The sequence below is a fragment of the Panulirus ornatus genome, chromosome 41 (genome assembly GCF_036320965.1).
Source record: "Panulirus ornatus isolate Po-2019 chromosome 41, ASM3632096v1, whole genome shotgun sequence".
NCBI classification, from domain to species: domain Eukaryota; kingdom Metazoa; phylum Arthropoda; class Malacostraca; order Decapoda; family Palinuridae; genus Panulirus; species Panulirus ornatus.
The window spans coordinates 13747906-13775544 of record NC_092264.1 but is presented as its reverse complement, the minus strand read 5'-3'; the positions used below and the strand labels follow the sequence as shown (position 1 = coordinate 13775544).

Here is a 27639-nt window from a genome sequence, read left to right as displayed (position 1 = left end):
GGCAAGGAATAGAGTGAATTGGAGCGATGTGGTATACCGGGGTTGACGTGCTGTCAGTGGATTGAATCAAGGCATGTGAAGCGTCTGGGGTAAACCATGGAAAGCTGTGTAGGTATGTATATTTGCGTGTGTGGACGTGTGTATATACATGTGTATGGGGGTGGGTTGAGCCATTTCTTTCGTCTGTTTCCTTGTGCTACCTCGCAAACGCGGGAGACCGGCAAAAAAAAAAAAAAAAAAAAAAAAAAAAAAAAAAAAAAAAACTAATACACATATAATCTTAAAGGCTGTATTTTAGTTCAAACTTTCATAACCAACGGTACAATAAAAGTCAACATACATGAGGGAATTTATTTAGAACCGAAGCTTCTGGAACAGCCAGAGATTCTTGCCACTCTTGTATCTGAAAATGAAAAATAATGGTTAACAAAGGTGAATTGCAGAAAAGAACAATACATATTATTTACGTACTGTTTCACATTATATATTCAAGTACTGTAAAACAGTAACTCTACCTGCTGGTCTGAAATGAACTTTTACTGTTGTTTAATTAAATACATGCACCTAATTTCACTCATGGGAAGTTCTTGCACTATCATGTTCCAGTGCATAAGAGAAATAAAATGATCCAAACCCATTAATGAATTTCGGACAATACACCATCACTTTTATGATTGTGACTGCCTGCTAAAAACCATAATACCAGTCTCACAATCTTACATCTACAAACATGCTTATATAAAGCTGGGGAATAAGCACAAGATTACACAATCTTAAACAAAATCAACAGACAAGGAAAGATGCATTGGACATTCTTCCTGAGTTACAAACAACTTTGTTTAAGAACCCTTTCTTAAAAAGGACACTTTGCTTTCATATACACCATCACTTTTATAACTGTGACTGCCTGCTAAAAACCACAACACCACTCATGATCTTACATCTACAAACACGCTTATATAAAGCTGGGAAAAAAAGCACAAGATTACACAATCTTAAACAAAATCAACAGTCAAGGAAAGATGCAGTGGACATTCTTCCAGACTTACAAACAACTTTGTTTATGAACCCTTTCTTAAAGGGACACTTTCCTTTCATATGCTTCCTGAAATCAACACTAACACAAAAGGGGAGAAGAGTGAGTGGGTGATTGGTGCAGGGTACAGCCAGGAAGTTTTCTACCTAAGAGTACCTAAAACAAAACTTTGTTATGGTGGCAGGAATAGTGTGTTGTTATATTTTTTTTTTTATTATACTTTGTCGCTGTCTCCCGCGTTTGCGAGGTAGCGCAAGGAAACAGACGAAAGAAATGGCCCAACCCCCCCCCAATACACATGTATATACATACGTCCACACACGCAAATATACATACCTACACAGCTTTCCATGGTTTACCCCAGACACTTCACATGCCCTGCTTCAATCCACTGACAGCACGTCAACCCCGGTATACCACATCGCTCCAATTCACTCTATTCCTTGCCCTCCTTTCACCCTCCTGCATGTTCAGGCCCCGATCACACAAAATCTTTTTCACTCCATCTTTCCACCTCCAATTTGGTCTCCCTCTTCTCCTTGTTCCCTCCACCTCCGACACATATATCCTCTTGGTCAATCTTTCCTCACTCATCCTCTCCATGTGCCCAAACCACTTCAAAACACCCTCTTCTGCTCTCTCAACCACGCTCTTTTTATTTCCACACATCTCTCTTACCCTTACGTTACTCACTCGATCAAACCACCTCACACCAAACATTGTCCTCAAACATCTCATTTCCAGCACATCCATCCTCCTGCGCACAACTCTATCCATAGCCAACGCCTCGCAACCATACAACATTGTTGGAACCACTATTCCTTCAAACATACCCATTTTTGCTTTCCGAGATAATGTTCTCGACTTCCACACATTCTTCAAGGCCCCCAGGATTTTTGCCCCCTCCCCCACCCTATGATCCACTTCCGCTTCCATGGTTCCATACGCTGCCAGATCCACTCCCAGATATCTAAAACACTTCACTTCCTCCAGTTTTTCTCCATTCAAACTCACCTCCCAATTGACTTGACCCTCAACCCTACTGTACCTAATAACCTTGCTCTTATTCACATTTACTCTTAACTTTCTTCTTTCATACACTTTTCCAAACTCAGTCACCAGCTTCTGCAGTTTCTCACATGAATCAGCCACCAGCTGTTGTTATAACCAATCAATTCAAATGTTGGCAAGTGACGTTTCTCCTGACTGACTTGCCTTGTCCCCTCACTTGCCCTGCTTTAACTATTATGATCTTGTCAGCAGCTAATCCTCTGTCTTGGTTACCTAATCTAAGTATTGCTTTCAAACCATGAGTATAAATTTCTTGAAAATTTCTGTATTTGTACCATTTAAATTTCTTGGATCATCCGGTATTGCACTGAATAACTTCCAAATTCCCTGCATTGTTGTCATGTTTCCAGGAATTACCCTTGACTTAATGATTCTGTATTGTCCATTTTAGGTTGCTTTCAGGTTCATAACATTGGTCTCCATTCCCTCTATTTGCTAGCAAATGTTCAAATCCATAAAGTTCTAGTTCTTTAAGGTGTGCATGGTAATCCATATAGCTTCAAAATCCCAGACATGCTGATGACACACATGTGACTGGTGGTCCCTCAAAATTGTTATGAAGACTCAATGTCAGTAAATATTGAAAATATTTCTGTAATGGCCTCAAAAATATTCAGAAGATTTTAAGAAGCAATCAGAAAACTGAGGAGTTTACAGATATGTTTACACTCAACTCTACATGGTAACGGGTCTTCTTTGTATGAAGATGATGGGACTTTGTTGGTAGTCATGATATTGTGCAACATGAATACCTGACAATAAAGGAAGGTGCTACTGTAAGTCTGTTATGATTCAGAGCAGTCCTAGAATACAGAAAAGGGCCAAATAAAGATCCAGCTTCAAATAAAGAATGTTTTTAAGTACTCATATTATGCAAGGAGGTAAAAGTTACATCAGATTTGTTGTCAGGGAAGTTTAAAGCATTAGGCACTGTGCAATAGCTGTTTAATCTATTGTGCATAAATCATAGGACTATGTGCATCTAATTTGCCAAGTAGGAGGTTTACTGTCTCAATTTGGTTTCATGGAAACCAGAGTCTTCAGGTGACTGTTACCCTGATGTGTGTATGGGATGAGCCAGCTCTTCAACTCTGTCTTTGAAGGTCACACCAAAAATGCAGAGGCCAGCCACCTCGATAGGTTAGCTTGGAAGGAGCTTGCTTGTATCTTTGTAAGGAGTCAAAGTTCTTATTATTTTGTTGGCCTCAATAATTTTTATGTTCTGACTATTATAACTTAGGAATGTCTTAAAAATTTATAAAACAGGAAACTGACCAACTTCAGTTAATTTAAGTAGAATGAGCCATTAGTGAATTTGGATCTTCACCGGTTTTAGACACTGCTCAGGCTTCATAATTTTTGTTGCATTAACTGTAAAAGGTTGTAATTTTGCAAACTGCTGAACCTTTTAATTCTAGACAATATGCACATTTTGCAAACTAATCAAGAATTCAAAGGGCACAGTCTTCACAAATTTTGTAATTTTTAAAGATTTTCAAATTTCATAAACTAAAGCAGAATAAAGCACAGTATTTGGAACAGCATAGTATCAGGAAATGTTGAGTAATGCTTGATCAGTAAAGCTTACTGAACTGTTTTATACCTCTGGAACTGAAGCCATGCCAAAACCTTAAGTGTCCCTTAGGTCAGTAAACTTGTGAGTACATTTTCTATTTATAATATGGTACAAGTAGCGGCAAGGCAGCAGGTTTGGATGGTATTGCAGTGGAATTTATTAAAAAAGGGGGTGACTGTATTATTGAATGTGTGGAAGTTGAGAACATTATCTCGGAAAGCAAAAAAGGGTATGTTTGAAGGATTAGTGGTTCCAACAATGTTGTATGGTTGCGAGGCGTGGACTATGGATAGAGTTGTGCGCAGGAGGATGGATGTGCTGGAAATGAGATGTTTGAGGACAATGTGTGGTGTGAGGTGGTTTGATCGAGTAAGTAACGTAAGGGTAAGAGAGATGTGTGGAAATAAAAAGAGCGTGGTTGAGAGAGCAGAAGAGGGTGTTTTGAAATGGTTTGGTCACATGGAGAGAATGAGTGAGGAAAGATTGACCAAGAGGATACATGTGTCGGAGGTGGATGGAACGAGGAGATGAGGGAGACCAAATTGGAGGTGGAAAGATGGAGTGAAAAAGATTTTGTGTGATCGGGGCCTGAACATGCAGGAGGGTGAAAGGAGGGCAAGGAATAGAGTGAATTGGAGCGATGTGGTATACCGGGGTTGACGTGCTGTCAGTGGATTGAATCAAGGCATGTGAAGCATCTGGGGTAAACCATGGAAAGCTGTGTAGGTATGTATATTTGCGTGTGTGGACGTATGTATATACATGTGTATGGGGGTGGGTTGGGCCATTTCTTTCGTCTGTTTCCTTGCGCTACCTTGCAAACGCGGGAGACAGCGAAAAAAAAAAAAAAAAAAAAAGACTAATGGTGAGGTGCCTGAGGATTGACGGAATGCGTGCATAGTGCCATTGTACAAAGGCAAAGGGGATAAGAGTGAGTGCTCAAATTACAGAGGTATAAGTTTGTTGAGTATTCCTGGTAAATTATATGGGAGGGTATTGATTTAGAGGGTGAAGGCATGTACAGAGCATCAGATTGGGGAAGAGCAGTGTGGTTTCAGAAGTGGTAGAAGAAGTGTGGATCAGGTGTTTGCTTTGAAGAATGTATGTGAGAAATACTTAGAAAAGCAAATGGATTTGTATGTAGCATTTATGGATCTGGAGAAGGCATATGATAAGAGTTGATAGAGATGCTCTGTGGAAGGTATTAAGAATATATGGTGTGGGAGGCAAGTTGTTAGAAGCAGTGAAAAGTTTTTATCGAGGATGTAAGGCATGTGTACGTGTAGGAAGAGAGGAAAGTGATTGGTTCTCAGTGAATGTAGGTTTGCGGCAGGGGTGTATGATGTCTCCATGGTTGTTTAATTTGTTTATGGATGGGGTTGTTAGGGAGGTGAATGCAAGAGTTTTGGAAAGAGGGGCAAGTATGAAGTCTGTTGGGGATGAGAGAGCTTGGGCAGTGAGTCAGTTGTTGTTCGCTGATGACACAGCGCTGGTGGCTGATTCATGTGAGAAACTGCAGAAGCTGGTGACTGAGTTTGGTAAAGTGTATGAAAGAAGAAAGTTAAGAGTAAATGTGAATAAGAGCAAGGTTATTAGGTACAGTAGGGTTGGGGGTCAAGTCAATTGGGAGGTAAGTTTGAATGGAGAAAAACTGGAGGAAGTAAAGTGTTTTAGATATCTGGGAGTGGATCTGGCAGCGGATGGAACCATGGAAGCGGAAGTGGATCATAGGGTTGGGGAGGGGTGGAAAATTCTGGAAGCCTTGAAGAATGTGTGGAAGTCGAGAACATTATCTCAGAAAGCAAAAATGGGTATGTTTGAAGGAATAGTGGTTCCAACAATGCTGTATGGTTGCGAGGCGTTGGCTATGGATAGAGTTGTGCGCAGGAGGATGGATGTGCTGGAAATGAGATGTTTGAGGACAATGTGTGGTGTGAGGTGGTTTGATCGAGTAAGTAACGTAAGGGTAAGAGAGATGTGTGGAAATAAAAAGAGCGTGGTTGAGAGAGCAGAAGAGGGTGTTTTGAAATGGTTTGGGCACATGGAGAGAATGAGTGAGGAAAGGTTGACCAAGAGGATATATGTGTCGGAGGTGGAGGGAACGGGGAGAAGTGGGAGACCAAATTGGAGGTGGAAAGATGGAGTGAAAAAGATTTTGTGTGATCGGGGCCTGAACATGCAGGAGGGTAAAAGGAGGGCAAGGAATAGAGTGAATTGGATCGATGTGGTATACCGGGGTTGACGTGCTGTCAGTGGATTGAATCAGGGCATGTGAAGCGTCTGGGGTAAACCATGGAAAGCTGTGTAGGTATGTATATTTTGCGTGTGTGGACGTACGTATATACATGTGTATGGGGGTGGGTTGGGCCATTTCTTCATCTGTTTCCTTGCGCTACCTCGCAGATGTGGGGGAAAAAAAAAAAAAAAGTAGCCAGAGGGAAAATTCTGTAGGATCTCTAAAAAAATTGCACTAGTGTTACCCTTTGCCACAGTCCTGTTAAGGGTGAGGCACCAAAGACTGAGTGGCAATGTAGTTCACCAGTGAAACTCTTTTGCCGTGGCCAACCCCTTGAGGGAGTTCCCAAAGGGAACAGGTATCTGAGACAGATATTTACCTGTGAAATGTTTCTGTTTTCTCTTTACCTTGTTTTATTGGTTATCATACAAGACTGTAGTACTTAAGTTTACTTCTTGTATAAACAATCATTTCCATAACATTTTGTCTCGTTGCAAATATTCTAACTATCCTTGGCTTGAAAGAACCATCTTTTCAATATGAATCTTGAATTCATGTTCAATCATTTTCATAACAATTTGTCTCATGTTGCAAATATTCTATCTATCCTTGACTTGAAAGACCTATCTTTTCAATATAAATCTTGATTTCATGTTTTTTCAATGATAACTGCTCCTAATTCTTTGACATTTGCTTCAATCTCTGCTTGTTGAGGGAGAAGTCTATGTAGGATGTGCCATAGCGTTAGCAGTTCCAAGAAATCTGAATTAAATTTCTCTTCATTAAATTACCTAAGTTCTTATCTGTCCATCTGTAAATATTATCCTGGTATCACTTCAGTTTTCCTCAGTCTTCCACATTTTGAATTCTCTTAGGGACTGAGCTTTATACCATGGAGGCATTGGAAATGTTCCAGTTTCACACACACTGAGAATGTGATCAGCTAATTCAAAAAGGAGTTTATCACCCAATTTTTCCGTTTATTTCTTTTTCTTTTTTTTTTTTTAAACTATTTGCCATTTCCCGCGTTGGCGAGGTAGCGTTAAGAACAGAGGACTGGGCCTTTTTTGGAATATCCTCACCTGGCCCCCTCTGTTCCTTCTTTTGGAAAATTAAAAAAAAAAACGAGAGGGGAGGATTTCCAGCCCCCCGCTCCCTCCCCTTTTAGTCGCCTTCTACGACACGCAGGGAATACGTGGGAAGTATTCTTAATCCCCTATCCCCCGTTTATTTCTATCTTAAACATTTGATGTGCTATGACACCATTTATCGAATGCTTTAGAAAAGTGTCTAACTCATATTAACATTTTACTTGTTTTCCTGCCATGACATGATATCCAAGGAAGGGGAAATGGATAAAAAAACAATAAAAGATATAGATAAAAAGAAATGTTTCATGTTTTTCATCAGCAGTAAATCAAAATCAATTCTTATAAAAAAATTAAGTATATAAACCAACCTTTCTTCCAGCTTGGCCTTTACCAATCTGCGCGCTTTCCTTCTTCGGCCAGGGTCCTTCAAGATTTCCTTATTGATCTTCACTTTATCAAAAATGATGTCAGAGGCAGTATAACGAGTTGGCATCACATGCTTTAAATTTATTATCTGGCATAGTGGGAGTAGAAAACAACCATATCAATAAAAACATTCCTCAGCTGTCTTTATGTGAACATTTGTATAATACATCAAAATCAATCTTCTGTCCATAACATCGAAAACACCGTGACAAGTATTCATCACTTACGCTAGCTTAATAACCATAATTTAAAAGTCTACTTTGAATTTCAGAGATGCAAGACTTGAAAAATTAAAACACACATATGACAATATTATCTATTTGGGCATACAAAATAATAAACATGGCATCAAAAGTCTAAAAACTCACACTTTGTCAAAAAGCATGATGTGACAAATAAATTCTTTTTCCTATTTTCAGGGAGGGAGAGTGGAGGGAGGTAATGCAAGCTCAGTCTCTGAATGTGGTTTGCACAGCTACATCAAACAACTTCAGTTTATTCTAGAAATCAATGGGAATTGTTGAACCTAACAAACGCAAGCCATACATGCATATGGCATATGGGGAGAAAGAATACTTCCCACGTATTCCCTGCGTGTCGTAGAAGGCGACTAAAAGGGAAGGGAGCGGGGGCTGGAAATCCTCCCCTCTCGTTTTTTTCCCCCCCCCCCAAAAGAAGGAACAGAGAAGAGGTCCAGGTGAGGATATTCCCTCAAAGGCCCAGTCCTCTGTTCTTAACGCTGCCTCGCTATCGCGGGAAATAGCGAATAGTATGAAAAAAATATATATTTATATATATATATATATATATATATATATATATATATATATATATTCTTATATTTTTATGTTGGTCTCCCGCGTTTGCGAGGTAGCACAAGGAAACAGACGAAAGAATTGGCCCAACCCACCCCCATACACATGCATATACATACACGTCCCCACACGCAAATATACATACCCATACATCTCAATGTACACATATATATACACACACACACACATATACATATATACACATGCACACAATTCACACTGTCTGCCTTTATTCATTCCCATCACCACCTCGCCACACATGGAATAACATCCCCCTTCCCCTCATGTGTGCGAGGAAGCACTAGGAAAAGACAACAAAGGCCCCATCCGTTCACACTCAGTCTCTAGCTGTCAGGCAATAATGCCCTAAACCACAGCTCCCTTTCCACATCCAGGCCCCATACAACTTTCCATGGTTTATCCCAGAAGCTTCACATGCCCTGATTCAATCCACTGACAGCACATCGACCCCAGTATACCACATCGATCCAATTCTCTCTATTCCTTGCCCTCCTTTCACCCTCCTGCATGTTCAGGCCCCGATCACTCAAAATCTTTTTCATTCCATCTTTCCACCTCCAATTTGGTCTCCCACTTCTCCTCGTTCCCTCCACCTCCGACACATACATCCTCTTGGTCAATCTTTCCTCACTCATTCTCTCCATGTGCCCAAACCATTTCAAAACACCCTCTTCTGCTCTCTCAACCACGCTCTTCTTATTTCCACACATCTCTCTTACCCTTACATTACTTACTCGATCAAACCACCTCACACCACATATTGTCCTCAAACACCTCATTTCCAGCACATCCACCCTCCTGCGCACTACTCTATCCATAGCCCACGCCTCGCAACCATACAACATTACCTTCAAACCATACCACTATTCCTAGAAACATACCCATTTTTGCTTTCCAAGATAATGTTCTCGACTTCCACACATTCTTCAAGGCTCCCAGGATTTTCAACCCCTCCCCCACCCTATGATTCACTTCCGCTTCCATGGTTCCATCTGCTGCCAGATCCACTCCGATCTCTAAAACACTTTACTTCCTCCAGTTTTTCTCCATTCAAACTTACCTCCCAATTGACTTGACCCTCAACCCTACTGTACCTAATAACCTTGCTCTTATTCACATTTACTCTTAAATTTCTTCTTTCACAAACTTTACCAAACTCAGTCACCAGCTTCTGCAGTTTCTCACAGCAAACAACAACTGACTCACTTCCCAAGCTCTCTCATCCCCAACAGACTGCATACTTGCCCCTCTTTCCAAAACTCTTGCATTCACCTCCCTAAAAACCCCATCCATAAACAAATTAAACAACCATGGAGACATCACACACCCCTGCCGCAAACCAACATTCAGTGAGAACCAATCACTTCCCTCTCTTCCTACACATACACATGCCTTACACCCTCGAAAAAAATTTCACTGCTTCTAACAACTTGCCTCGCCTCCCACACCATATATATATATATATATATATATATATATATATATATATATATATATATATATATATGGATTTCCAGCCACCCACTCCCTCCCCTTTTAGTCGCCTTCTACGACACGCAGGGAATACGTGGGAAGTATTCTTTCTCCCCTATCCCCAGGGATAATATATATATATATATATATATATATATATATATATATATATATATATATATAGTCTGCCAGTGAACCATCATTTCTGTCCTGTACCAGCCCATACAACTGAGGCAATGAATCCTATTTTGAGAACATATTTGGTTCCCAGTGAATGTAGGTTTTCGGCAGGGGTGTGTGATGTCTCCATGGTTGTTTAATTTGTTTATGGATGGGGTTGTTAGGGAGGTAAATGCAAGAGTTTTGGAAAGAGGGGCAAGTATGAAGTCTGTTGGGGATGAGAGAGCTTGGGAAGTGAGTCAGTTGTTGTTCGCTGATGACACAGCGCTGGTGGCTGATTCATGTGTGAAACTGCAGAAGCTGGTGACTGAGTTTGGTAAAGTGTGTGGAAGAAGAAAGTTAAGAGTAAATGTGAATAAGAGCAAGGTTATTAGGTACAGTAGGGTTGAGGGTCAAGTCAATTGGGAGGTGAGTTTGAATGGAGAAAAACTGGAGGAAGTGAAGTGTTTTAGATATCTGGGAGTGGATCTGGCAGCGGATGGAACCATGGAGCGGAAGTGGATCATAGGGTGGGGGAGGGGGCGAAAATTCTGGGGGCCTTGAAGAATGTGTGGAAGTCGAGAACATTATCTCAGAAAGCAAAAATGGGTATGTTTGAAGGAATAGTGGTTCCAACAATGTTGCATGGTTGCGAGGCGTGGGCTATGGATAGAGTTGTGCGCAGGAGGATGGATGTGCTGGAAATGAGATGTTTGAGGACAATGTGTGGTGTGAGGTGGTTTGATCGAGTGAGTAACGTAAGGGTAAGAGAGATGTGTGGAAATAAAAAGAGCGTGGTTGAGAGAGCAGAAGAGGGTGTTTTGAAGTGGTTTGGGCACATGGAGAGGATGAGTGAGGAAAGATTGACCAAGAGGATATATGTGTCGGAGGTGGAGGGAGCAAGGAGAAGAGGGAGACCAAATTGGAGGTGGAAAGATGGAGTGAAAAAGATTTTGTGTGATCGGGGCCTGAACATGCAGGAGGGTGAAAGGAGGGCAAGGAATAGAGTGAATTGGAGCGATGTGGTATACCGGGGTTGACGTGCTGTCAGTGGATTGAATCAGGGCATGTGAAGCGTCTGGGGTAAACCATGGAAAGCTGTGTAGGTATGTATATTTGCGTGTGTGGACGTATGTATATACATGTGTATGGGGGGGTTGGTTCATTTCTTTCGTCTGTTTCCTTGCACTACCTCACAAACGCGGGAGACAGCGACAAAGTATAATAAATAAATATAAAATAAAATATATATATATATTTTTTGCTTTGTCGCTGTCTCCCGCGTTTGCGAGGTAGCGCAAGGAAACAGATGAAAGAAATGGCCCAAGTGGATCATATGGTGGGGGAGGGGGCGAAAATTCTGGGAGCCTTGAAGAATGTGTGGAAGTCGAGAACATTATCTCGGAAAGCAAAAATGGGTATGTTTGAAGGAATAGTGGTTCCAACAATGTTGTATGGTTGCGAGACGTGGGCTATGGATAGAGTTGTGCGCAGGAGGATGGATGTGCTGGAAATGAGATGTTTGAGGACAATATGTGGTGTGAGGTGGTTTGATTGAGTAAGTAACGTAAGGGTAAGAGAGATGTGTGGAAATAAAAAGAGCGTGGTTGAGAGAGCAGAAGAGGGTGTTTTGAAATGGTTTGGGCACATGGAGAGAATGAGTGAGGAAAGATTGACCAAGAGAATATATGTGTCGGAGGTGGAGGGAACGAGAAGAGGGAGACCAAATTGGAGGTGGAAAGATGGAGTGAAAAAGATTTTGTGTGATCAGGGCCTGAACATGCAGGAGGGTGAAAGGAGGGCAAGGAATAGAGTGAATTGGAGCGATGTGGTATACCGGGGTTGACGTGCTGTCAGTGGATTGAATCAAGGCATGTGAAGCGTCTGGGGTAAAACATGGAAAGCTGTGTAGGTATGTATATTTGCGTGTGTGGACGTATGTATATACATGTGTATGAGGGTGGGTTGGGCCATTTCTTTCATCTGTTTCCTTGCGCTACCTCGCAAACGCGGGAGACAGCGGCAAAAAAAAAAAAAAATATATATATATATATATATATATTTTAAATTTTCCAAAAGAAAGAACAGAGAAGGGGGCCAGGTGAGGATATTCCCTTAAAGGTCCAGTCCTCTGTTCTTAACGCTACCTCACTAACGCGGGAAATGGCGAATAGTTCAAAAGAAAGAAGAATGTATATTATATATTTTTTCTAAACTATTCGCCATTTCCCGCGTTAACGAGGTAGCGTTAAGAACAGAGGACTGGACCTTTGAGGGCTCACCTGGCCCCCCTCTCTGTTCCTTTAAATTGCACGGCATGCTTCATTGATATGAAATTGCATCCCCAGCAACTATAACTAGTGACAGAAAAAAATCCTGGTGCATCAGATACTTATAAAAATAACAATTACAGCAAGGTTCTGCCCTGGTGCGCTTGTTCAATACACCCTACACTACTTAGAGGCTAAATGATGATGATCTGATGATCTTCAGGCCACTAATCAGTGATAATGATTTGGTTGATGGTGGTGGTGGTAAAGAGTTGAAGACAGATGAGTCAGCAAGTATCAACATACACATGATAAGCAGCATGAGGATAGCATACTTGATTTAAACGTCTGAGCAAAAAAATATTGTTAATGTATCAGATTATCCTTTTTTCTAACTTTTCATGACATTTCATAATAGTAACATCAGAGTATTTTGTTGAATATTTTGATAAACTTCCATCTAGGAGACCCAACTGAGTTTTGTGGCACTGTCCTTTAGGGGTTAATATAGGTTTGTTGAATGTGTCTGATGACAGAGTGGCAGATATAGGGTGTTTGGGTCGAGGTGGTGTGCAAAGTGAGAGGGTTAGGGAAAATGATTTGGTAAACAGAGAAGAGGTAGTAAAAGCTTTGCGGAAGATGAAAGCCAGCAAGGCAGCAGGTTTGGATGGTATTGCAGTGGAATTTATTAAAAAAGGGGGTGACTGTATTGTTGACTGGTTGGTAAGGTTATTTAATGTATGTATGACTCATGGTGAGGTGCCTGAGGATTGGTGGAATGCGTGCATAGTGCCATTGTACAAAGGCAAAGGGGATAAGAGTGAGTGCTCAAATTACAGAGGTATAAGTTTGTTGAGTATTCCTGGTAAATTATATGGGAGGGTACTGATTGAGAGGGTGAAGGCATGTACAGAGCATCAGATTGGGGAAGAGCAGTGTGGTTTCAGAAGTGGTAGAGGATGTGTGGATCAGGTGTTTGCTTTGAAGAATGTATGTGAGAAATACTTAGAAAAGCAAATGGATTTGTATGTAGCATTTATGGATCTGGAGAAGGCATATGATAGAGTTGATAGAGATGCTCTGTGGAAGGTATTAAGAATATATGGTGTGGGAGGCAAGTTGTTAGAAGCAGTGAAAAGTTTTTATCGAGGATGTAAGGCATGTGTACGTGTAGGAAGAGAGGAAAGTGATTGGTTCTCAGTGAATGTAGGTTTGCGGCAGGGGTGTGTGATGTCTCCATGGTTGTTTAATTTGTTTATGGATGGGGGTGTTAGGGAGGTAAATGCAAGAGTTTTGGAAAGAGGGGCAAGTATGAAGTCTGTTGGGGATGAGAGAGCTTGGGAAGTGAGTCAGTTGTTGTTCGCTGATGATACAGCGCTGGTGGCGGATTCATGTGAGAAACTGCAGAAGCTGGTGACGGAGTTTGGTAAAGTGTGTGGAAGAAGAAAGTTAAGAGTAAATGTGAATAAGAGCAAGGTTATTAGGTACAGTAGGGTTGAGGGTCAAGTCAATTGGGAGGTGAGTTTGAATGGAGAAAAACTGGAGGAAGTGAAGTGTTTTAGATATCTGGGAGTGGATCTGTCAGCGGATGGAACCATGGAAGCGGAAGTGGATCATAGGGTGGGGGAGGGGGCGAAAATTTTGGGAGCCTTGAAAAATGTGTGGAAGTCGAGAACATTATCCCGGAAAGCAAAAATGGGTATGTTTGAAGGAATAGTGGTTCCAACAATGTTGTATGGTTGCGAGGCGTGGGCTATGGATAGAGTTGTGCGCAGGAGGATGGATGTGCTGGAAATGAGATGTTTGAGGACAATGTGTGGTGTGAGGTGGTTTGATCGAGTAAGTAACGTAAGGGTAAGAGAGATGTGTGGAAATAAAAAGAGCGTGGTTGAGAGAGCAGAAGAGGGTGTTTTGAAATGGTTTGGGCACATGGAGAGAATGAGTGAGGAAAGATTGACCAAGAGGATATATGTGTCGGAGGTGGAGGGAACGAGGAGAAGAGGGAGACCAAATTGGAGGTGGAAAGATGGAGTGAAAAGGATTTTGTGTGATCGGGGCCTGAACATGCAGGAGGGTGAAAGGAGGGCAAGAAATAGAGCGAATTGGAGTGATGTGGTATACAGGGGTTGACGTGCTGTCAGTGGATTGAATCAAGGCATGTGAAGCGTCCGGGGTAAACCATGGAAAGCTGTGTAGGTATGTATATTTGCGTGTGTGGACGTGTGTATGTACATGTGTATGGGGGGGGTTGGGCCATTTCTTTCGTCTGTTTCCTTGCGCTACCTCGCAAACGCGGGAGACAGCGACAAAGTATGAAAAAAAAAAAAAAAAAAAAAAAAAAAAAAAAATCTTCTAATCAACATATATGTTACAAATTTTCCAATAATATCAGCACTATCCAACAGCTTGATCTGTTGCCTTCCACACCCAAAGAGTTGGCATAATGCCAACTAAAATAGCATTTTGAATCAGTAGCCTTCTTAAAGATCAGGTATTACTGATGCTCCCAAACTTTGAAATATCCATCCATACGACCAAAATAAAATAAAAAACATATGCAAATATAAAAATTATGTGTACATATGTGTATATATGTGTATGCGTTGAAATGTATAGGTACGTATGTGCGTGTGTGGACATGTATGTATATATATGTGTATGTGGGTGGGTTGGGCCATTCTTTTGTCTGTTTCCTTGTGCTCCCTCGCTGACGGGGGAGACAGCGACAATGTATAATAAATAAAATAAAAATCACGTTTGGTCATATGTCTGCCACTGGTAATGGCTGTGTGTATACAAAAAAATGTCAGATGATTGCAGCACTGTATATATCACAGCATCTCTCTCAGTTCTTGTTCTGTTACCATTAAGTGCATTATTCAAGTGAATCTAACAAATTTTCATGCTGGATTAAACCATTTTTGTAGCAAACCCCAAAGAAGATGACAAGCAAGAGGAAAAACCCATCACATGTTGATAGATCTGGCAAACCAAGGAAGAAGCTTGACTGGGAAAAAAATGGGGTAATGAGATTGCATGTGATCTGCAGTTGTCCCATTCAATGATCTCCACAATTCTACAGGACAAATAAAAAATACACGAAGCAATGAAAAATTCGGCAAGTATGAAGTCTACAATAATAAAACAATGACAATGGCCCATCCATGAAATGTTAAAGTTGTTGATGCTGTGGATGGAAGATCAAATTCCAAAACATGTATCACTATGTTTACTAACAATCCAGCCGAAGGCTAGAGGTCATTTTGAGACTTTGAATGAGGGAGTGGGAGAGGATTACACCAAAATTTCACAGCAAGTCATGGTTGGTTCAACAGATTTAAAAGTAGATATAGCTTTCACAACATTCGAGTCACAGGTGAAGCAGCAAGTGCTGACAAAGGAGCTGCCAAAAAGTTCATTGAAAGTTTGAAAGAATCAATCCAAGAACTAAAAAATTTTTAATAAAAGGTAAGAAAAAGCAACAGAATCATATAAGAAAGCTGGTGAATAAAAAATGAGATAATCATGATAGAAATTGAGTGGGATAAAAGAATGCTGTACAGGTACATGAATTATACATGCCATGCTGACATACATCCAACTTACATCCATTCTGAGATATGACTGGTCAGTTAGAATGGAAAACTGACATATGTTGGGGGGGATCTGTAATCAATATCATTTTTTCAATTCCTAATCTTACAGCAGACAAAAGAATGGTATGTGGCAGTTTACATAACATAAATACAGTATTACTAACCCTGACAAAAGGCTTGATCTTTGACCTTTTGGCTATCTTTATCTTGCTCATAGACTTTGTTACTTTGCGAGGATAACATTCAATACCAGCAACCAGGGCATGCTCGTAAGGACGATCTTGCGTACCATCATCATTACTCTTAATGACAATGGCCTTTTTGCCAGCTTGTTTTCCAGCAAGGAGGATGACAACACGACCTGGTTTGTACACCTTCACCATTGTGCTGTAAATAGCCAATATACATACAGTTAATAGAGGAACAGGGAAAAATTCAAAAACTTAAAAGTATTATACATGCATAGAAATAAAAAGTTAAACCTATCTTCCACTTCTGTAAACTACAACAGTACTCACAAAACCCCCTCCCCAAGCAAAACTGATAGTTTCACACTGTAATGACTATACAAGTACTAAATAACCCCCCAACAAGACATTTTGAAATTACACTCCCAATACATATACATTTTCTTGTCTGCATTCTGGGTACAGTGCCACCCATTGCTCTAATACTACAATCATCAAGTAAACATAACAAAAATCTACTGATTTTTCAGCATAATTCATGAGATGCACACTGAACACCTCCTCCTCAACTCTTCTATACTCTACCCAAAAATACACATCTCATCCTTCTTGACCTGAAGTCCTGCCCAGTGAAATTGGCTAGCTTTCCAAGTGCTGCAGGAGCCCTAAAGAGGAGAATCCTTGGCAACAAGGTAACTAAGTACATACATTCACACCTTTTACAAACCTGTATTTCATTTTCCAACTTGGTAGGAACAAAGACCTAATCCTAATAGGAAAAATCCTGTTAGTCCCTTCCTCTATTCCTTTTCTTGGATGGGAATAATATATCAGTAGGAAAGGAGTTCTAGCCCTATGCTAGAGGACCTGAATGAAGTGGAGTGCTTCATGAAATTGAGTGGGTGCGGAGGGTTAAGGTCCTGGGTGCATTAAGCCTTTCATTATGAATTCTTAAAAAAAAAAAAAAAAAAAAAAAAAAAAAAAAAAAAAAAAATCCACTTGAGTGCATCTTAAATTAGATATTGTATACAAAAAAGTACCGTACACTTCTTTTTATTGGCGAGGAAGGAAGATGAATAAATGGCAGCAAAGATTTCATGTACTTACGCAATAACTTTTTTTTAATGATGTGATTTTGTTCTACATAAGCCCATAAAACTATTTTCCTTTTTAACAAGGCTTGATTTTAAAAATCCCATACATGTCTACTAATTTTATGCATTTGTATGTTCTATACATGTTCACATATCATTCACACCCACAGGACATTGTCTACACAAAATAAATTAATCTTACAGGGGAAAAACTGTACCCCGCACTTTCTAAAATGACGGTGCAGTTACACTTTCCTTGACGATCTCAAGGTATCTATGATGTATGATATTTTTTTCCAGCTGTGTTGTCAGTCCTCTTAAGACATCTATGGATTAAACTTTGAATCAAACATCAGCCGGGAATATCCGAGAGGTCCCGAAGGTCTACTCACAATGGTGTCCACCTGGGAACAAATGGGCATGTTTAATAGTATAGTAGCCCTGAGTGTGTTGTGTGGTTGTCAGACTTAAGAGAGTTTTTCTTTAGGTACTGGTGCTATTTCATCTGGGGGAGGGGGAGATTCAAAACACACATTAATCCATTCACAGCAACTGGTGTGTAACTGCAATTCAAGGTATTAAATTTTCTGTTCACTGATTTACATATTTTCACAATAACATCCCTCTGCTTCAGAGCCCATCCCATTTAGTGAAGAACCCTTAAGATTTTTCTAATTAGTATTTTGTACATCATACATTGGGGGGTGGGGGTCCCTAACAAAAATAAATATAGGCATTGGTGAGGCAAAATGGAAATTAAAGAATTACTTGTTTACCTATTTCAGATATGGAGTGGTGAAAAGGTGTAGGTAGTGTGCCCTGATGGTGGGGGGAAAAAAAAAAAAAAAAAAAAAAAAAAAAAAAAAAAAAGCACAGTGGGAGAAGGGGCCATTGAAGGGGAAGTGGTGGGAGTGAAAACACTGTAAAAGGCAGCATAAGTATTCTTAATAAAATTTCTTCACTTCAATTACATGCACTTGCTCTTCATGAATTTCAATTTAGTTTACCTTTTACACCAATATTTTTTCAGGGTTAATCATACTATTTGTGCAACTATGAATAAACCATTATGAGAGCAATATTTTACCACTGTAAATTGTTGTTATTTACACATTTACTAACTTGCACTTCAATTCATTTCAGATTTTTTTTTTCTAAGATTGGTAATCCCTTTAACTCTATACTACACCACATTTACTGCACCAGATAGTTTCTTTCCTCCTATTTGGTGCACATTAGGTAGTGTACAGGCAAATGTGGCACAGCAAAAGGTTCTTGTATACATGTTGGGCTACTAAGTTTTCTGCTAGGGGTACGTGTATAATAGCATAGTCCTTGGTTTGTGGAGGTACGTCTTTTGAACTTTTCCAGTATTCAGAACACCATATTCTAACTTTCTTAATCTCACTTCAAGTTTTCACAAATATTATATTGCAGTCATCGAGAGGTGTCACACCCATATGGTGCAAAAACCATTTATGGAACCAATATCATCTTCCATACACAAGATGCCAAATTGCAAATCACTCATCGATATGGTGGATATTTTCTTTACAGCCTAGGATCTCGACAGGCTTCATACCAGAATCCTTTGTTTTATGTTCCATCTAAACCATCTTGGTCTTATTGTTTTAAGTTTTCACAAATAAGTATGTTGTAGGCATTGAGAAAGGTCACATTCATAAGGTACAAACACCATCTGTGGAACCAATACAGTTTTCTGTTCACAATCAAAGGTGTCAATTTGCAAATCACATATAGATATGTTGCATATGTTTACCATAGTCTAAGACCTCAGCAGGCTTCATACTAGCATCTTTCATTTTATAGTATATCTTACTGCTGTGTATATGGTATACATCATCTGAAGAAAAGTCTGCCTTTGAAGATAACTAAGGACTCATCAATCTCTTTACAGACTGGGCAAAAGAATTTGCTGCCTCTTCTTGTTAGCACAAAAAACCTCTTTTAATGGGATGACTGTTATCTGCAATGTATATATGATATATAATAAGAGGAAAAATGGTCCCTACAAATTACATTGCAATCATTTTTGCGTGCCAATGAAAGTATAATTCTTCAAGTAATTACCGAGAATATTTCTTGGTAAGTGGCACCAATAACAGAAGACTGAAATGACATATACTAATCAAAGAAGGTATGGCAGTAAACTGTTTCTATAACATCATGTGGTGTCAGTCATCAGTAACAACACATTCTCTTGTTCCATATCATTATAGTCTGTACCACTGAACCAGACAAAGGAAGAAACATGAAACCAAATGGTAGCAATGTGGTTTCCTCAATCTCCATGTTTTCACCCATCTCAATTCCCTTTGCCACCACCACTAACTCCTCCACTACAGGAGTCCCAATCCCTCCCTGGTCTTAAGTATTGTTGTGTATGAATCATCCTTACTAAAACACTAGTCATTGGTAAAAGCATAGCAGTGGTCAAACTTCAGGTAGATCCAGCTTGTTTAGTTGGTGGGCAACAGCAGGAAGGTGAGGTAGGCCAAGAGGTTGTGGGATGGATGTGTTTAAGTCTCCCAATACAAGAGAAAGAAAGAGATATAGCGTGGCATCAAGTGGCAGCTGCGTGGTTTCCTCAAATCAATTCTGTTCTCCACTGGTTTTCCTTCACTACATGAGTCCCAGTACCTGTGCTTGAACACTGCTGAATATCAATCTTCCTTGATACTATCTAATATCATTCGTTAAAGCTTGGCAGTGTTCAAGCTTCTGGTAGATTCAGCAGATTAGGCTGGTTTACCAAGCCTCCCACCAGGAGTAAAAATCAGTGCCAACGTTGATCATCCATATCCTCCTCACTACTACGATCATATTCGTACGTATATGCTTCACTGAAATTATTTTCTTTCACTTGTAAAGTTATTACTGGGTCAGAGCCACTAAAAGATAATTTTTTTGTGTCCCCTGAGGCATGTGTCTGGGAATGCAGCAGCACTGTAAGAAAACCTACAGGAATATGGGGGCTAAGCGAGAGTTTGTCCCTCTAAGGCTCAGTCATCTGTTCATGGCGCTACCACATCATTGCGGGAAATGGTGAATATGTATGGGGGGTGGGAGGAATCGCAATTACCTTCCTTTTTAAGTTCTTAAACTGAAATAAACATAAGTTATTTTCATTAGTTCTTTCCTGTTTCATAAGAATGCAATGCATCTGGGTTTACATTTGAAAATACTCCTACTTAAAAATCAAGCCTATCAACAACTACACTGTCACACTGCTACAGTATAATATCTCCATAATATGCAAAAACTAACACAGAAAACACAGTAAAATGTTGACTGCTGGGGGAAGTTAGAAGTTTTTCTGTACTCTGTGTTTCTAGATTGTTTCTGCTACTTTTCCGTCTATTGAACACATTCTCTGGCAGGCTGAAGCAATCCATCAGAAGGGTAGCAGTACACACACAAAAGAAAACAATACAAGGAAAAAAATTTTCACAAATAAACACAGAGAAAATAAAAGAATGGTGTTTTAGTTTCATTTCTGTATCAATCATTAGCGAAACCTCATTTACTATACGCTGGTGTCATTTTTAATTTTTTTCAAATTTTGATTTCCCATTTTGAGAATAATCATCATCTCCATTCTGAATACACAAATCAATTTCATACGGTCCGACAGTCAGAACTAAATAATCATTAATGCCAGATAAGACTTCCATTTATTTCATCTATTTTCTCTATTACTTCTCAAGACGTGCAGATGCTTAGCAATTCTAACACTAGTTATGAAACTATTGGACTGTGCTGTGCACAAAAAACATATCAAAATACACTTTGTCAAATTTTAACTATCATATGTTGCATGTTTCGAACCAAAGATGATGTCTAGTGCTTAGTAAGGCTCCCAATTATTTCACTCAATTCTTTTTTTAATTTCGATTACTATTTCAAACATTAGGCAAGACCCTAGTGAGGAGAAATGAACAGAAAACTTATGTAATTTTTATGATTTGATAAGCTTTCAACCAAAGATTATCAACTAATGCTTGAAAAGAATTCCATTTTTCATACCTGTTTTCTCCTAAATTTTCTGATTATGTAAATAATTTGTCAATTCATGCGGTCGGTGTAAACCTACAGCACAAAACTTTGTTAAATTAAATGAAATACAATTTTCTGTATCACATTATTGTATCACATTATTGACTATAAATTTGAAGTAATGGCGGGTGGGTGTTAGTAGTACTCCATTTCCATGGTTGGGCAAATCCCTGGAAATAGTGGAAAATTAACAATGTATACTATCTAAATTGCCTAATTTGTAAAACTGAGCGAGCAGAACTATGATTCAAATTGAACAATTTGATGCCAATCAATGAAATATACTGTAAATGAAGAAATAACGTGAAAAAAATTTACTACTACAAAATGAGAAAAATCACATTATAATAAGATCACCACAAATTAAAAAGTGGTGGAAGTGTAAAGGTTAGGCATACCACCAATGCTCCCCAGCCATAAGTATACACATAACCCGACATGATGGTTCGACTTACAATTTTTTGACTATGCTAGTGAGATAACACTTTATGTTAAATGAATTTGCCCAAGTGTAGGCTACTTGAAGTGTCCTGAGAACATTCAAGGTAGGCTAGGATAAGCTATGATGTTCGGTAAGTTAGATGTATCATCTATAAATACCAAAATTCCACATGTCTTCATTAGGTATTCCAACGGACCATTTGCTATGTAATATTTCAAACTACTTTCAGGTACTGGTTCTGACGATTCAACTACCTCTTCTTGAAAGCCTCATATAAACCTTTCTTTTCCAATCAGTTACATGTTTTATAGGTAATAAAGTATGATAAAACGTCGAGGAGCCATTAGTGTCTCTCCTATTAATACTCTACTTCACTGACTTTGACGAAAATGATACCAACAATCTTTTTTTTTTTATCTCAATTAATAGCATATACTTTTCCTTTTACCCCACAATTTTCCTTTACTTCCAAGCACCTCAACATCTACAACTGCTATCAACTTCAAAAAGTACACTCCCCTCCAGAAAAAATATGACACTGCTAGACAGTGAGAGGTGCTACTTCAAAAATCCTACAGATACAAACTCTTACGAGAGTGTATGGAGTCCAATGGTTCAGCTTTTGGTCAAGACCTACCAAGTATATCACGTGCGTCCATCAACTGGGTAATGCCAAATGGTATTAAGCCCAGCCTCACGAGAGAGACTGCCTCGACACGTAACGACTCCGTAAACTTGCCTACTACGTGATATTTCTAAACAATGCCGTTCCTTAAAATCAAAGGTGATAACAGTAAATTTTCCAGTATTATCTTATTAAGGCGATGACAAGTAATGTTTACTATCTATTTACATTGCTTCGTTTCATATCAATCTCGTCCATAATTTCTGCCTTAAAGCCATTTGGAGTCCTTAACCAGCTGGATAACATATACTCAGAACAGTAATCGGTTTAATTCATTTTTATTCAGATAAGAGTAATCATCATAGTTTTCACTTGGATGTTCAAACTCATTTGTTTACATTCAACACCCGATGGGCACACACACGTTTGTAGTGTTTATCTTATGGAAGTTTCACTTTGTTATCCTCACTATCTCTCTTAAATCATACCCAATTCATAAACGGTCGGATAACGAAATCACACACAAGAGCGTCTGACGATGACAGAGATATTTGCGGACAAATAATCACTTTTCTTCAACAACATCGCATACTCACACGGTGTCCCGGTACAGAGAAACGCTCAAAAGGAAGATCTGGCAGCTATAAATTGACGGATCCGATGGTTCTTATTAACAATACAAACAATAACAGTGTTTCCAATTAATGTAATATATATTTCCCTGTAATTTATTTCATCATAGTTTGGAAAACTTGTATTAATCATTTTTTCGCGAGAAATAAAAGGTTGTAAGAAAAATTACTTTAGGTAGTATGCTGAGAGCGAACAGCTGTTTAAGCATAAACAAAACATCTTTTCAGACATGCCCAGCATCCGAGGCTGAATATATTTAAGCAACCTGCGGAAGCAAACTGAAAAAGAAGGAAATCTGATTTTGTAAACGTATAGAAGGTATTGGTGATAATAACTGAAGTAAAGTATTAGTTAAGCACCACGAGTCTGTTTCCTGTTATATATAGATAAGCCTGTATTTTAAACACTTGGTGTAGTTAGTTGCTCATGGTTTTAGACAAGTCACCATTATTAATCGTAATAATGTCACATGTTTTTCATGTTCATGTTTCAAGTAGAACTTTGCTATCTTGCAGTTCAATTTTTATATTCTCTGTAACGTCATTTTTACCATCCTTTCCTGAGATATAATCACCTTCCTCACTTGCATAAATCTCTTTATTTATCCCATAGATAACTCTGTCCTTTACTTCTTATGTTTTTCAATCTGAGTAAAGTCTGTTTTAGCTCATCATAATTAACTAAAAGAAATGGTTGCATACGTTTTAGTGGTAATTTGAGGCATTTTCTAGATCATATAATTTAACGAATGGAACGAAAGTGGTACCAATGGTTTCCTTATAATGTGATGAGTTGACATAAAGTTTGGAATTCTAGTTGTCGCACCTCTAACTCCATCATCTGCAAGTTTTCGTTAAATGTGCAGGGCTTAGAAGAGGAAGGGAGGATTTCCAGCTCCCTGCTCCCACCCCTTTTAGTCACCTTCTACAACACATTAGGAATATGTGGAAAGTATTCTTTTTCCCATATCCAAAACAAGGAACAGAAAAGGGGGCCATGTAAGGATATTCCCTCTAAGGTCCAGTCCTCTGTTCTTAACGCTACCTTGCTAACGCGGTAAATGGCGAATAGTATGAAAGAAAAAGATATATATGTATATATACATATTTATTTATTTTTATTTATTTTGCTTTGTCGCTGTCTCCCGCGTTAGCGAGGTAGCGCAAGGAAACAGACGAAAGAATGGCCCAACCCACCCACATACACATGTATATACATACACGTCCACACACGCAAGTATACATACCTATACATCTCGGTGTCTGCCTTTATTCATTCCCATCGCCACCTCGCCACACATGAAATAACCACCCCCTCCCCCTCATGTGAGCGAGTTAGTGCTAGGAAAAGACAACAAAGGCCACATTCGTTCACACTCAGCCTCTAGCTGTCATGTGATAATGCACCGAAACCACAGCTCCCTTTCCACACCCAGGCCCCACAGAACTTTCCATGGTTTACCCCAGACGCTTCACATGCTCTGGTTCAATCCATTGACAGCACGTCGACCCCGGTATACCACATTGTTCCAGTTCACTCTATTCCTTGCACGCCTTTCACCCTCCTGCATGTTCAGGCCCTGATCACTCAAAATCTTTTTCACTCCATCTTTCCACCTCCAGTTTGGTCTCCCGCTTCTCCTCGTTCCCTCCACCTCTGACACATATATCCTCTTTGTCAATCTTTCCTCACTCATTCTCTCCATGTGACCAAACCATTTCAAAACACCCTCCTCTGCTCTCTCAACCACACTCTTTTTATTACCACACATCTCTCTTACCCTATTATTACTTACTCGATCTAACCACCTCACACCACATATTGTCCTCAAACATCTCATTTCCAGCACATCCACCCTCCTGCGCACAACTCTATCCATAGACCATGCCTCGCAACCATACAACATTGTTGGAACCTCTATTCCTTCAAACATACCCATTTTTGCTTTCCGAGATAATGTTCTCGACTTCCACACATTCTTTAAGGCTCCCAGAATTTTCGCCCCCTCCCCCACCCTATGATATATATATATATATATATATATATATATATATATATATATATATATATATATATATATTTTCACACTATTTGCTATTTCCCGCGATAGCGAGGTAGCGTTAAGAACAGAGGACTGGGCCTTTGAGGGAATATCCTCACCCGGCCCCCTTCTCTGTTCCTTCTTTTGGAAAAAAAAAAATATATATATATATATATATATATATATATATATATATATATATATATATATATATTTTTGCTTTGTCGCTGTCTCCCGCGTTTGCGAGGTAGCGCAAGGAAACAGACGAAAGAAATGGCCCAACCCACCCCCCATACACATGTATATACATACGTCCACACACGCAAATATACATACCTACACAGCTTTCCATGGTTTACCCCAGACGCTTCACATGCCCTGATTCAATCCACTGACTATATATATATATATATATATATATATATATATATATATATATATATATATATATATATATATATTGATCGAGTAAGTAACGTAAGGGTAAGAGAGATGTGTGGAAATAAAAAGAGCGTGGTTGAGAGAGCAGAAGAGGGTGTTTTGAAATGGTTTGGGCACATGGAGAGAATGAGTGAGGAAAGATTGACCAAGAGGATATATGTGTCGGAGGTGGAGGGAACGAGGAGAAGAGGGAGACCAAATTGGAGGTGGAAAGATGGAGTGAAAAAGATTTTGTGTGATCGGGGCCTGAACATGCAGGAGGGTGAAAGGAGGGCAAGGAATAGAGTGAATTGGAGCGATGTGGTATACAGGGGTTGACGTGCTGTCAGTGGATTGAATCAAGGCATGTGAAGCGTCTGGGGTAAACCATGGAAAGCTGTGTAGGTATGTATATTTGCGTGTGTGGACGTGTGTATGTACATGTGTATGGGGGGGGGTTGGGCCATTTCTTTCGTCTGTTTCCTTGCGCTACCTCGCAAACGCGGGAGACAGCGACAAAGTATAAAAAAAAAAAAAAAAAAAAAAAAATATATATATATATATTATCCCTGGGGATAGGGGATTAAGAATACATCCCACGTATTCCCTGCGTGTCGTAGAAGGCGACTAAAAGGGGAGGGAGCGGGGGGGCTGGAAATCCTCCCCTCTCTCTTTATTTTTTTTAATTTTCCAAAAGAAGGAACAGAGGGGGCCAGGTGAGGATATTCCAAAAAAGGCCCAGTCCTCTGTTCTTAACGCTACCTCGCTATCGCGGGAAATGGCAAATAGTATGAAAAAGAAAATATATATATATATATATATATATATATATATATATATATATATATATAAAAAGATGTTCTGGATTCTGGAAGGAGGTAAATAAAGTGCGTAAGACAAGGGAGCAAATGGGAACTTCAGTGAAGGGCGCAAATGGGGACGTGATAACAAGTAGTGGTGATGTGAGAAGGAGATGGAGTGAGTATTTTGAAGGTTTGTTGAATGTGTTTGATGATAGAGTGGCAGATATAGGGTGTTTTGGTCGAGGTGGTGTGCAAAGTGCGAGGGTTAGGGAAAATGAGTTGGTAAACAGAGAAGAGGTAGTAAAAGCTTTGCGGAAGATGAAAGCCGGCAAGGCAGCAGGTTTGGATGGTATTGCAGTGGAATTTATTAAAAAAGGGGGTGACTGTATTGTTGACTGGTTGGTAAGGTTATTTAATGTATGTATGACTCATGGTGAGGTGCCTGAGGATTGGCGGAATGCATGCATAGTGCCATTGTACAAAGGCAAAGGGGATAAGAGTGAGTGCTCAAATTACAGAGGTATAAGTTTGTTGAGTATTCCTGGCAAATTATATGGGAGGGTATTGATTGAGAGGGTGAAGGCATGTACAGAGCATCAGATTGGGGAAGAGCAGTGTGGTTTCAGAAGTGGTAGAGGATGTGTGGATCAGGTGTTTGCTTTGAAGAATGTATGTGAGAAATACTTAGAAAAGCAAATGGATTTGTATGTAGCATTTATGGATCTGGAGAAGGCATATGATAGAGTTGATAGAGATGCTCTGTGGAAGGTATTAAGAATATATGGTGTGGGAGGCAAGTTGTTAGAAGCAGTGAAAAGTTTTTATCGAGGATGTAAGGCATGTGTACGTGTAGGAAGAGAGGAAAGTGATTGGTTCTCAGTGAATGTAGGTTTGCGGCAGGGGTGTGTGATGTCTCCATGGTTGTTTAATTTGTTTATGGATGGGGTTGTTAGGGAGGTGAATGCAAGAGTTTTGGAAAGAGGGGCAAGTATGAAGTCTGTTGGGGATGAGAGAGCTTGGGAAGTGAGTCAGTTGTTGTTCGCTGATGATACAGCACTGGTGGCTGATTCATGTGAGAAACTGCAGAAGCTGGTGACTGAGTTTGGTAAAGTGTGTGAAAGAAGAAAGTTAAGAGTAAATGTGAATAAGAGCAAGGTTATTAGGTACAGTAGGGTTGAGGGTCAATTCAATTGGGAGGTGAGTTTGAATGGAGAAAAACTGGAGGAAGTAAAGTGTTTTAGATATCTGGGAGTGGATCTGGCAGCGGATGGAACCATGGAAGCGGAAGTGGATCATAGGGTGGGGGAGGGGGCGAAAATTCTGGGAGCCTTGAAGAATGTGTGGAAGTCGAGAACATTATCTCGGAAAGCCAAAATGGGTATGTTTGAAGGAATAGTGGTTCCAACAATGTTGTATGGTTGCGAGGCGTGGACTATGGATAGAGTTGTGCGCAGGAGGATGGATGTGCTGGAAATGAGATGTCTGAGGACAATGTGTGGTGTGAGGTGGTTTGATCGAGTAAGTAACGTAAGGGTAAGAGAGATGT

The 27639-nt window shown here is 39.7% G+C and overlaps 1 protein-coding gene across 2 annotated transcripts in view; it reads right to left on the bottom strand.

Moving 5' to 3' along the window:
- Positions 1–337: 337 nt before the first annotated feature.
- The window catches only part of RpL27 (ribosomal protein L27), a 144145-nt gene continuing 116843 nt past the window's right edge, over positions 338–27639 (bottom strand). The window contains exons 1-4 of one of the 2 annotated variants that reach the window (XM_071686017.1): positions 22793–22934; positions 15935–16157; positions 7379–7524; positions 338–403 (exon numbers count right to left, since the gene is read on the bottom strand). In XM_071686017.1, coding sequence (XP_071542118.1) covers positions 355–403; positions 7379–7524; positions 15935–16153 — 414 coding nt within the window. In that variant the 5' untranslated portion in view covers positions 16154–16157; positions 22793–22934 and the 3' untranslated portion in view covers positions 338–354. Of the gene's footprint in view, positions 404–7378; positions 7525–15934; positions 16158–22792; positions 22935–27639 lie in introns of those variants that run through there. The other variant, XM_071686018.1, reaches the window with a different exon arrangement.